Source organism: Sciurus carolinensis, chromosome 10 (genome assembly GCF_902686445.1).
Source record: "Sciurus carolinensis chromosome 10, mSciCar1.2, whole genome shotgun sequence".
Lineage (NCBI taxonomy): Eukaryota > Metazoa > Chordata > Mammalia > Rodentia > Sciuridae > Sciurus > Sciurus carolinensis.
This window is the reverse complement of record NC_062222.1, coordinates 57124807-57137899: the sequence shown is the minus strand read 5'-3', so window position 1 is coordinate 57137899 and position 13093 is coordinate 57124807. Positions and strand designations below refer to the sequence as shown.

The 13093-nt window shown below is 37.3% G+C and overlaps 1 protein-coding gene across 1 annotated transcript; it reads right to left on the bottom strand.

Annotated features, from left to right (window-relative positions):
* Positions 1–7208: 7208 nt before the first annotated feature.
* Positions 7209–7888, bottom strand: LOC124994857 (39S ribosomal protein L42, mitochondrial). The gene has a single exon (XM_047567132.1). The coding sequence runs from the start codon at positions 7771–7773 to the stop codon at positions 7345–7347; it is 429 nt and encodes a 142-aa protein (XP_047423088.1). The 5' UTR covers positions 7774–7888; the 3' UTR covers positions 7209–7344.
* Positions 7889–13093: the final 5205 nt, after the last annotated feature.

The following is a 13093-nucleotide window of genomic DNA, read 5'->3' as shown; positions in this document are numbered from 1 at the left end:
TAATATCCTACATAGTAAATCAGTAAATGTTAGGTTAATGTTATTTTCCTGAGTTCTGCAAGATGCTTGAGTAAATTAGTTGAATCTGAGGAGGGTGTTGTAGGAAACCCAATTTATAGCCTGTTAGTGGGAAGCATAGATCAAACAACCTGAGGCTTATAATTGGCATCTGAAGATGCCAGATAGAAATGGGTATTTTCTCATCTTTGCCATGTTTTTTCTCACCATATTATCACTTACTAATGTCCACAGGGATGCTTCGCTTCTGTTTTAGTAGTGGAAAGAGCACAAGTTTTGTGTATCTTTATTTTTTATTTTTGTGTTTATTTATTCAGCACAGCATTTCTTAAAGATCTCCTAATCTACCAGATAGAACTAGGAAAGAACCATATACCAAATAGAACCTAAGCATAGCGGGGAACCCCACGTCGAAGCTGGCAGAATTTGAGATGTGAGCAGGTCTGACTGGCAAACTGCTAGGGTGGGCATTAGGAACCATTTGTATGAGGACAAAATTGCCTTTTGGGAGAAATCACCTTGAAAAGAAAACAAGTCAGAAACAACGAACTTGAATTGGTAAGAGATGTGTAGGAGGAGAATAGACTTTATGTGCAACCTGGTGGCTAGCCTTCAACTCGTCTCATTTACAAGTCCCCTGAGTGGGTATCTGGGACTTAGGAGGGAGCAGGTTGTAAGTAAAAATTGGAAGTGAAAGATTTTGGGTTCCTCCTATCAGAATTGTATCCAAGAATGAGAGAAGCATCCTTGTCAGTACCTTTGCACTGGTGCTTGGATGGTGGGGAAAGCACTGCTGAAAGAGAAACCAGGCAACACAGCAACTGAGATCATTAGCATCTGTCATGCCTGGTGGAGCAGAAGCAGAAGTTGATGCCCAGTCCTTGTAACAGCTGTAGGGAGCTTGGTATCTGTAGTGCCCATCAAGTAATCCAGAGGCCTCCCTGAACATCAGTGTAATCCCGCAGACATTGTCATGTACACAAAGCAAAACCAGATGCTCTAGGTAAGTCTGGTGCTGATAGAAGAGCTACATACAGGTCGAGAGAGTGTACATGGTACCTGATGGCTGGTTGATAAGTCAGAGAGTGTGAGCGTATGTGCAATATCCACTAAAGATGCCTAAGACACTTCAGGAAACTAAGAAATTGCAAAAGGATTCTGAAGTTCTATATTATGTGAGTGATGCCGTGAGCTGGTGACTAATTGATTATTTCACTTAATACAACCTTATTTGCTAGAGGAAGCTGGGGAAATGGATATACAAAATAATCAAAATAGTTGGGAGAATTTAGGGGACCACCTGTGACCTTGTGTCATAATAATAGATATAAAAAGAAAATATGATCTCATCTTGTAGTCACAGTTCACAATGCTATATAAATTCTATGTAAGGCTAAATCACCTGGATTTTAATAATGTACCAATTTGTACTATGTACCTTGTCTCATGGGGCCAAACCATGTCTTTAATAGTCTGGGTGGAATTTTGTTACCAAAGGGAAAGGATGTATTAATATTCTAAGATAAATATTTTCCCTATTTACCTTACTTTAAAAAGCAACACTGGGCTGGGGATGTAGCTCAGTTGGTAGAGTGCTTGCCTCACAAGCACAAGGCCCTGGGTTCAAATCCCCAGCACCACAAAAAAAAAAAGCAACACTGATCCTGGCATGGTGGAGCATAGCTATAATCCCAGCTGCTCAGGAGGCTGAGGCAGGAGGATTGCAAGTTCAGGGTCAGGCTGGGCAACTTAGTGAGATCCTGTTTCAAAATAAAATTCAAAAAGAGGTTGGGGATGTAGCTCAGTGGTAGAGCACCTCTAAGTTCAATACCCACTATCGCATGTAGGAACAAACGAAAAAATAGCTGAACAAGCTGAGTCTTAAGGTACCTGTCCGTCCACACACCTTTCTTACAGTTCATTCCCATGGTCCTCTTCTAGAGTATTAGTTCTACCTATAATTCTCTTCTTACCTCACCTTAATTAAAATTAATGTGAACAAGAGCAATTATTTGATCCAAAGAAAACTAATCCACTGTTCAGTCAGTAACAATAAAGCTATCATGAAACTCTATCCAATGGGGATAATTGACTCTAATTAGACCAATATACCTTCTTTGGAAGGTGTTCACTGGTGGCACAGACAAACGGAAAGACAAAGATTGAAAAAAAGAAAAGTTAAAATAGTAGATGCCATTATGTTGAGCAAAAAAAGAACTTTTTGGTGGCATCTAGAACAGAATAATCAGAGAATAGTCAAGTCTCATTATGGTAGAACATACAACAGAGTCAGGGGAAGCTTACCCAACTACAAGAACTATTGAACGGATCTCTAGTTGTGCTCTGTTGCTTTGAGTTCTGACAATGTAAGTAATCTCTAGTTCTGTAAACTATAGATTCCCCCCATACTGTTGCAATGAGTTGCTACACCTCCAGCCCCAGTTTCTCCTTATTTCTCTCTTTCCTTTCCTCTGATATAAGTAGGTAGGTCTTTCTTTTCTTCTTCAAGGTGAAGTCTGTAGTAAGGATAGACATTGCAGTTGTCTGGAGAACTTTCTGGCTTTTATTTCGAAGTTTATGCCCCAATAAAGATGAGAGTATGAAGTTAGTGACAAATGACAAGCAGAAAGCTGAAGTAAAAGAGCTTCACTCCATCTAGGGGAAAAACAGACATTCTATAGGCTCAATGAGGGCCAGAGGAACTTGGGTTTGGACATGGAGAATTGAAGCAGGCTTTCTCAATGTTGCTATTGAGGGATCAATACTGACCCCAGGGCCTGGAGGGTGAAGCTCAATGGTAGAGTGCTTGATCCCCAGCACTGGGGGGAAAAAAGGAATGAACAGAAAAGAAAGAAAGACTGAAGACCGACCACAGAAAGAGATGCATGGCAACAGGGCACGTGGGATTGTAAGCACAGAATTCTCAGTCTTGACAAAAATATCTGTGCTGCAAATAGAATACAGAAACAGCTAAAAGTCACTGACCTGACAGGATAATGTGAACAGAGCATGTTCAGGGCTCTGAAGAGATGATCAAGGAGCAACAGACCTATCTCTTATTTGCCTCCTTGATGCCCTGGCATTCCATAAGATTTCAGAACAATGAACAACCCTGGAAAGGCTGGAGTCAAGCTCCAAGAATAAACAAGTTCAGATTTCCATACACCTGGTAGAGTCATTGGGTGTGTAGTACCAAGAATCAGGAGGTAGAACATTTTGTCTGCATCTGTATGAGATTCACATCTATTATTATATTTGCATTATCAGAAAAGAGAAATGAACTAACCTCACTTGAGTTTCAAATGAATTACAGTGGCTACAATTGACAGGCTCTTTTAAATTACAAACTAAAATGACATGCTACAACAGTCTTACATAATAGAGTCTAAAGTAAAGAAGACAAATATGTGGATTAGAGCCTGTCCCCCTCTTAACTGAGATGAATCTGGAAGATCATTTGGGAAATTACCAGTTCTTACCATTGTCATCTCTTGCTGCTGTGGATCCCTATTGCCATCCTATACCTTTCTGGTGACTCAGCTACTCTCTGCAGCTGCTGTTCCTGCTCTGAGCAATGAACTGACTTCTCTCCATTGTCTTCCTTAGCTTTTGCCATTCATGGTTTCTGACTACTCTTGATTTTTATTGTCTCGTAGCTTCTGATCATTGCCTATTCTCTGGGTGTTGGATAGCTTTGTTCTTTTCATTTTTTGAATTCTGCCCCCACAATAAACTGCTGACTTACTCTGTGTGCTATACGCTCAGCTTTGCAAGAGGGAATATTGGTCTATTCATTCAATCATGGTCACCTCTGTAGTACAGAGCTGTCACCCCAGATCACCTGCTTATCCCTGGACAAAGCCAGGGCTAGGGGCTCCCCTACCTTTCTGAGTCTACCTTACAAGAAGATGTGATTGTGCAGATTCGGGGGAATGATAATGATAATAGTAATATCAGCAACTAACATCTGTAGATGCTAACTGGGACAAACATTGTTTCAGGTGCTTTATCATCAGTCTCTTCAAACTTCCAAATAATATTCCCATTTTATAGATGAAGAAGCTAAGGTGATTAGTGAGGGGCAATATTTCTAGGGTTATACAACCAGTTGTTAGCAGCACTAGGATTCTAGCCAGGGAATATGACTTTTAACTACTGCCTTTCCAATGGAACTGAACTTCAAGAAACTGCTGTTGGGAGTTTCTGCACGTAGCAGAGTTTGGTGGCTAACTAATGACCAAAGACTCCAATTCTGTGTTCACCATTTGAAGGTGTTACTAGGAAGTATCTACCCAATCCAGGACTGATTATACATTTTTTAGTTCCTTGGAATGTAGGTAGGAACATATGACTGGGTCTAGCCGTTGTGAGCAGAACTGATATGCTCGCTTCCAGATCAAGGCTATTCCTTCCTCATGGTCCATTACCCTTCATGGGGAAACTTTGGAACCCACCTATTTAATGACTGTTCCATGAAGTGGAAAGTATTTGGCTCTCTGTTCATAAATTGAATGCCTAATCTCCAGTATCTCAGAATGTGGATGTATTTGTAGGGACTTTAATGAAGTAAGTAAGATATAGCAAGGTCATGTGAATGGCCCTAATCCAATATGACTGGTGTCCTTAAGAGAACAGATTAAAACTCAGACCATACAGATCAAAGCATGACTGTGTAAGGACACAACAAGAAAGTGACTATCCACAAAACAAGGAGCGAGGCTCAGAAGAAACCAAAGTTGCCAATGCTTTGATCTTAGACTTCTAGCTTCCAGAACTGTAAGAAAATAAACTTCTATTGTGTAAGCCATAAACGAGAGCTCTCTGCTTATATCCTATGAAATCCCTTTATATTAGGAGCTGCTCCTTTATTTTCTGAGATGAGATAGATAGTCCAACTCTTCAATTAAGTCAAGAATATCCCTACAAAGCTGTTGATTGCATTTCAATCTTTGAACATAAGTGTTAGGAAGGGAGATTCTTGTAACACCACAAATTCATCAATTGCTTTCTTCCTAAGCAGAAAAGAATGATTTTAATATGGTAAACATTTTCTCATAAAGATGTTCAGAATTCCAAACTACGAAGAGCATAACAAGGTCTGTGTTCTTTTTTCAAAGACGGAAACCTTAGAAGAGCAGTTTCACTAATATCGAAACTTCCAAAGTCCTCCAAAAGTATTTTATCATCACATCCTATTCAACTTTTAGAAATTACAGGAATAAATATTTATAGACATACTGATACTTCAAATAAGATGAAATGATGTTAGCACTTGGAAGGTACCACCCTGTTCATCTTTATAAAACCAGTCAGCATACATGGGATAAATAGTAATGAACATAAAATTATTTGAGAATCCCTAGAGATACATTACTAATATTTTTGTTGTACAGACTATTATTGAAAAAATGCCTAAATGTAGCAAGTACTTTGAGAAGAAATATAAGTTAACTGTAACATAAGAGACTGAATTGAATTATTCAGTTGTATTTTTCATTTTGATGTTCATGAGACTGGAATAAAGCAAAGTAGATAGCTTATGTCATCCCCATTGCACATTTCCACATTTTGAATTACCAAGATGCTTGATTAAATAGCATCACACAGTCATGGTGGTCATGCTCACAATAGCAGCCTCACTCATATCTGGATGAAGCAGCATTACCACAAAGGCATTCTGACTTTAGTAGCATGTCTGACCTTTGAGCCTTCTCTGCCAGCTCTTGTAGATCTCACCTCTTGTACAGCTTTCAGACATGCCCAAAGTATAGCTGAAATGGAGTCCTGCCATAAATCAATGTCTATGAATGGATATTCTAAAATTCCTAATTTATATGCTACATGGTGTGTGTTCCTTTAAGAGACATAAAGCTATGCAAATAGAGTAACCAGAAAGTACTGACATAAAAGGACCATTTTTTTTACTAAGAAAGGGAGCAACAGAAATCAGTAAGCTCACTTCATGTGAGTGCGCCACCATGCAGTGTGAAGAGGATGATGGAGAGAGGTTCTTAGGAAGGTGATAAATTTATAGAGCAAATGGATGCTTGTCTCTCATTTCTGAAGTGATTTGTATAATGTAATTGTCTATTCTGCTATCCATTTGGAAGACATGAAAAATCATTCTGTGTAATTTGAACCCAAACTGGAAGCTATGAAAGAATTAAACTTCCCCTTGCATCTTTCCCGGGCCTCTCTTGGCTGAAAGAGTTGCTGTGAACATATGCAGAATATAAATGGCTATTTCCTCACATATAAATGTTATGTTCGCAGATAATCAAGTGTGCATCTTTTATTTCCTGCTAGCCTGTAGATGGTGCATTGCTTTCACAGTTCAAATGAGAAAGTTTGAAATTTGCAATAAGGCTATGGTGTTAATGCATGTGTCAAGTATTCCACAATTTATGAATATTCATTTAACTCTAATAAAGTTTCCACTTCTTTTAAATTTATCAGAAGCACTCAAGACAAAAAACCTGAACAATGCTTATTTTATACCACTTATTTTATACACACTTTTAAAAAATCACTTTAAGTTCAATTTGCCTGTGAAAGAACAGTTTTGTAATACATTATGGGATATGTCAGCAGGAATAAATTCAAGCAACTCTTCAGTATCTCTTCCTAACCTCACAGGGATAGCAGATGCTGCTGCTTGCCATTTTAATTTGTTAGATGGTAATCAGGAAAACCAGATGTGCAACACATATTTCCAATTAAATTTTGTAGTGCTTGGTTGATATTTATCAGAGGCATTGCATTTTAGATGATAGAGTGCATTAACACAAAATTGGAGTCAATTAATTTTGAGGTTGAATTGTAGAATGAAACATGTGTTTTCTATGAAAAAAGTAGAGAAGATGGTCCCAGGAGTTTTTAGAATTGTGAGTGAAGAACTGTTTTTTTTGTTTTGTTTTGTTTTGTTTTTGCAGTGCTGGGGATTGAACCCAGCGCCTTGTGCTTACCAGGCAAGCACTCTACCAACTGAGCTATCTCCCCAGCCCAGAACTTTTCTTTAGACAATATTTTTTTAAAGAAAATGTTCAAGGGCTGGGGATATAGCTCAGTTGGTAGCTCAGTTGGTAGAGTGCTTGCCTTGCAAGCACAAGGCCCTGGGTTTCCTCCTCAGTACTTCAAAAAAGGAAAGAAAAGAAATGTTTAATGTAAAATCCCCATCTTTTTTTTTTTTTTTTAACATATGAAAAGACATTTTATTATTATTATTTTACATATCACATATTAGTAAATACACCAGATTGCATTTTCTCAAATTGCAAATGAGACACTGGATAACATTTTTCTTTGATTCTTCCAAGAATCTCAATATCATCTGTCTTTTGGAGGATTCATTTTCTTACGACGTCTGTGATACTGTCCATGAGGATACCAACGATGCTTAGTAGTAAAGAACATTTTGCTAAGTTTTTCTATCATGGGTCCTTGCTCAAGGTGTTCCTCTTTTTCTTCTAATCTGGTTTTTAGCACTTGATCATGTGTTTCTTCATTATTGTGCACAGGATCTGGTTGAGGGATAGGTTTTGTGTGTTCATATGGGATATCCACAGAAGGGTGGTAGCACACTATTGTTCTGCCATCAGAAGTCAAAGCGAGCTCTACTTTGCAATTATAGTCATCTGGAAGAGAAGAAAATGTAGATTTTTGACAAACACCAGATAAAGCTCCGTTTTGAACTGGAAATAAATGCTTCAAGAAAATTCTCTTTGATATCACCCATTTTAATGCTGTTGCTGCCATGGTGTTGTAAGATGATCAGATGATATGACGAAAGATGTTCTGAGGAGCAACCACCTTTAAAATCTGCTTCTAGGCACACCAATTTTTATTCCAGGAGACCGCCATGTTGCCTCAATCCGGGTCCTCCCCCATCTTTTTAATTGAACTGAAATCTGCAACTTGTGATGAATTCAAAAGAAATAGGAACTTTTGGACAAATAATGTGGATTTTAGATTGTTATAAATAACGTATTCTCCTTTTGTAAAGTAATGTTTCTCCTTTTGTGAATAGCTTTCTCCGTTCATTTTAAGAAAGCACGTATTTATTAAAAGATACTGGAAAATATAGACAAATATAAAGAAATAAATCTGTCATCATTTCCCAAAGATACACATATGGGGGTATATTTCCTGTATATTTTTTACATGCTTCTATTTTTGTTTTTGTTTTAATAAAATTTATTTATTCTTGCCTTCTTTGTTAACAGTGTGTAACAATAATTTCTCTATGCTAATATTTACCTTTACACAAAAATTTAAAGGATGGCACAATTTTTCTTTACATATAGACTCACAGTTCACATGTTTAGTCCCAGATAATTAGATATTTAGGCTGATCTATTTATACTCTCATAAGGGATGTAACTGAATTTTTTATACATGGAAAACATTCTTAATTGAATTTAGGATGATTTATTTAGGTTTTTTTTTTTCAGGAAGGAAACCTGATTTAAAGAATTTTAAAGTAAGATACTACTGTCAGGGGTGGGGGCATAGGTCAGGGTGAAGCACTTGCCTGGTACACACAAGGCCCTGAGGTCCATGCCCAGCATGGGGTGGGGAAAGACTATTGTCAGAAACTATAACAATATTTTATGGCACTCTTGTCAGTATTGGGCAGATATATGTATATATGATTACCTTTTTCTCTTATACTCAAAGCTTTACCAAAGGGGCAGAAAAGGAGTAAAACATAGGTACAGACCCATAAGGTAAAAGAAAATGGGAATAAAAACATGAGGTGTGGAGCAGAGAAAGTTGTGATCCTAGGACCTGACTAGGAGAATCAAGTGAAGATACAAAGACGTCTCTCAACCCTCCTTTTTCAGAACACAGGCAGTTAGACATATTCTTTCTTGGCAGAAGTCAGCGGAATTATTTTCATGAATTACAATATTATAAGAAAGGACCACCAAATAATAATATTTGGGCTTCCAACTAAAGAACTGACTCTTTGTCTGAAATATTCAAATGGAAATTTTGAGGAGATGATAAAAATTTTAGAAAAGGACATAAAGAACCATATGGGGCATAGAGAAAAAATTCAATATAGGTGTCATAGGAATTTATTCATTTAAAGTTTTTATTTTACTGTAAATTGACAACTTATAATTGCATATATATGTATGGAGTGCAAAGTGATATTAGCTTTATGAATACAAGACGAAACAACTAAATCAAGCTAATTGACCTGTCACCTCAAATACTTATTTTTTGTGGTAAGAACATTTAAAATTTTCACTTAGCAATTTTGAAATGTACAATACAGTAATATTAACTATATTCACCAGGCTGTGCAATAGATCTAAAAAAATATTCCTAATAAGATTTTATACACTTTGACCATCATCTTCCAATTGCCCCCAATGCCCAGGTCTGTGTAACCACTATTTTCTTCTCTGTGTCTAAGAGTTTGATTGATTGATTTAGATTTCACATATAAGTGAGAACAGACAGGTTTGTCTTTCTATGCCTGATATACTCACTTATATTCTCCAATTTCATCCATGTTGTTGCAAATGACAAAATTTCCTTTTATATGGCTGAGTAGTGTTCCATTGTGTATATATTCTACATTTTCTTTATCCATTCATCTGTTGATGGACATTTAGGTTGATTCCATAATCTGGTTATTGTGAATAGTGCTGCAATGAGCATTGGAGTGCAGACATCTCTTTAATACACTGATTTCAAATCTCTTGGATGAAGATGCAGAAATGGACTGTTTGAGCATATAATAATAATTCTATACTTAGATTTTTTTTGAAGACTTTCATACAGTTTTCCAAAACGGTTGTGCTAATTTACACTACAACCCAACAATGTAAAGGGTTCCCTTTTCTCCACATACTTACCAACAATTGTTACTTTTGTCTTTTTGATGAAATTATGGCCATTCTGACAGTTCTGAGATGATATATCATTGTAGTTTTAATTTGCACTTCCCTAATGATTAGTGATGTTGATCATTTTTGTCATATATCTGTTGCGGTTTTTTTGTTTGTTTGTTTGTTTTTGGTACCAGGGAATGAACTCAGGGCACTGGACCAGTGAGCCACATCCTCAGCCCTATTTTGCATTTTATTTAGTGACAGGATCTCACTGAGTGCTTAGCACCTCCCTGTTGCTGAGGCTGACTTTGAACTCTCAGTTCACCTGCTTCACCCTCCCAAGCCCGTGGGATTACAGGCCTGCACCACCACCCCCAGCCCATTATTTTTAAATTGGGATTTTTGCTATTGAGTTCCTTATACATATTTTTTTACATATATATATAAATATTTTATTTAGCTTTTAATTTTTTACAGACTGCATTTTGATTCATTGTACACAAATGGGGTACATAATTTCGTTTCTCTGGTTGTACACAATGCAGATTCATACCATTCGTGTAATCATACATGTACATAGGGCAATGATGTCTGTCTCATTCCACCATTTTTCATACCCCCCTCTCATTTTCTTCTACATATTCTAAAGTTCCCCCATTATTCTCTCATTCCCCACCCCACCCCACTGAGCCTTATATATTTTTGATATTAATCTCTTATGAAATGTATGCCTTGCAAAGATGTTCCCCAGTCTGTAGGTTCTATCTTTACAATTAACTCTTTCCTTTGTTGTGGAGAAGATTTTTAAGTTTGTTATAATCCCATTTGTCTCTTTTTGTTTGCTTTTTGTACCTGTGCTTTGGGGATCAAGTAAAAAAAAAAATCATTACTCAGACCAAAGTCACATAATGTTTTTCTCTGTTCTCTTGTGGTAGTTTTATAGTTTCTGCTTTTACATTTAAGTCTTTAATCCATTTTGAGTTGATTTTGATATGGTGTGAGATAAGGGTCCAATTTCATTCTTCTGCATGTTGATCCATTTTTCCCAGCTGCATTTATTGAAAACCCTTTTTCCATTGTGTATTTTTGGCAACTTGGTCACAAATCATTTCATCATGTAGTACAGTTTGAAAATCAGGTATTGTGTTACCTCCAGCTATATAATTGCCTCAGTTATTCAGGTTTTTTTTTCCCCTCTCTGATATAGCATTTTCTAGCATTGTGTGGTTTCACAGGAATTTAGGTGATTTTTTTTCCCTATTTCTATGAAAAATGACATTGGAATTTTGATGGGGAGTACATTGCATCTGTCGATCACTTTGGGTAGTGGGACATTTCAATAATATTAGTTCTTCCAATCCATGAACCCCCGATGTCTTTTCATTTATTTGTGTCTTCTTTAATTTTATTCTTCAGTGTTTTAGTGTTTTAGTGTTTTCAGTGTATACATCTGTCACATCCTTGGTCAGATTTATTTGTATTTTATTTTTGTACCTATTGTAAATCGGTTTGTTCTCTTGATTTCTTTTACAGTTTGTGCAATTTAATTTTATTATGTGTATAGTGAGGAATATTGACTAAGAATTTTCCAAATTTGACAAGAGACATCAATTCAGAGACCTTAAACTTTAGATTCCAAGCAGGTTAAGTACACATAAAATCACGTGTAGGCACATCATAGAAAAACTACTAAAAGTCAAAGACAATAAGCAAAATCTTAAGCATTCAAAGGGGGGAAAATCACTTTTGAAAGAGCAATAAGACTAATAACCAGCTTTTTAATGAAAAGTAAGAAAACCAAGAGCAAAGGGGATAATAACTTAAAATTCCTTTTCAGGAGCCGGCCCAGGAGTCACTCACTCTTTCTTTCTCTCTTTCTCTCTGTCCCTCCCTCCCTTCCTCCCTTCCTTCCTTCCTTCTTTCCATCCTTTCTTTTTCTTTCTTCCTTTCTCTCTCTCTCTCTCTCTCTCTCTCCTTTCTTTCCTTCTCAAATTAACTTTTTAAAAAATTGAGATAAAGCTAATTTATCATAAAATCCAACATTTAAAACATGTACAATTCAGGGACTGGGGGACCGGGGTTGTTGCTCAGTGGTAGAGCTCTCGCCTAGCACACATGAGGCACTGGGTTCAATCCTCAGCACCACGTAAAAAACAAAATAAAGGTATTGTGTCCACCTATAACTAAAAAATATTTATTTAAAAATGTACAATTCAGTGGTTTTTAGTATATTTATAAGGTTGTACAATCATCACTACTGTCTAATTGTAGAACTTTTAGGTTTTATTTTATTTTTTAGCATCCAAAATCATTTTTTTAGAGTTAATTTTTATTTTTTTCATACATGTATATAGGGTAATAATGTCTATCTCATTCTACCGTCCTTCCCTTCCCCATCGCCCTACCCCTCCCCTCTGCAAAATCCAAAGTTTCTTCATTCTTCCTTCCTCCCCCCCCAAAAAAAAACTTTTTTTTTTTTTTTAATTTTTTCGGTGCTGGGGATCGAACCCAGGGCCTTGGGCTTGCAAGACAAAGCACTCTACCAACTGAGCTGTCTCCCCAGCCCCCCCAAAAATCTTTTTAACAATAGGGATTGATCTGGTATTAGATTTTATTGCCAGGGCTGGCCCTATGGCCTATGGTGTGCTGGAACTGCCTGCCTTTAGAGTAGACAAGGGGTTCCCAAGGATCTTACTGAAATGCCTGTAAACTTCTGGGTCCTTCTGAGGACCATAGGAGTATGGTGCCACAGCCCTTGAGGGAGTCCAGGGATAGCTGCTCCGAGGTCAGTATCTTGTCCCCTGCATTGAGGATGTGGCTGCCACTGGGCTGCTCACTTGCAGAGTACACACTTTCTGTTTGGGCACCTCCTGAACCCTCACATATCCCTACAGTCCCCACAATCACAGCCATTTTTGTTTGTGTTTTTCCCCAACCAGGAAGATTCATTTTATGGATCGATCTGGGAAAGAGACAGAGATGCCTGGTTGGTGTAACTCATAAACAGCCTCTTCAACACAACTTGGTTGAAAGTGAAATTGGTTTGCCTGGTGAGAAACCTGTACAGATGACTGGCAGCTTCAATAGATGTCCTGGCTCTTGGGCTTCTTGCACTCAACATTTTGGTTCTTGATATGGTAGATATCAACTTCCGTGGTGGCATTTCCTCCTAGGCCAGGTCCAGAAAGAGAGAATCCAATTCTAGGACATTTTGTACTAGAATTTATCAA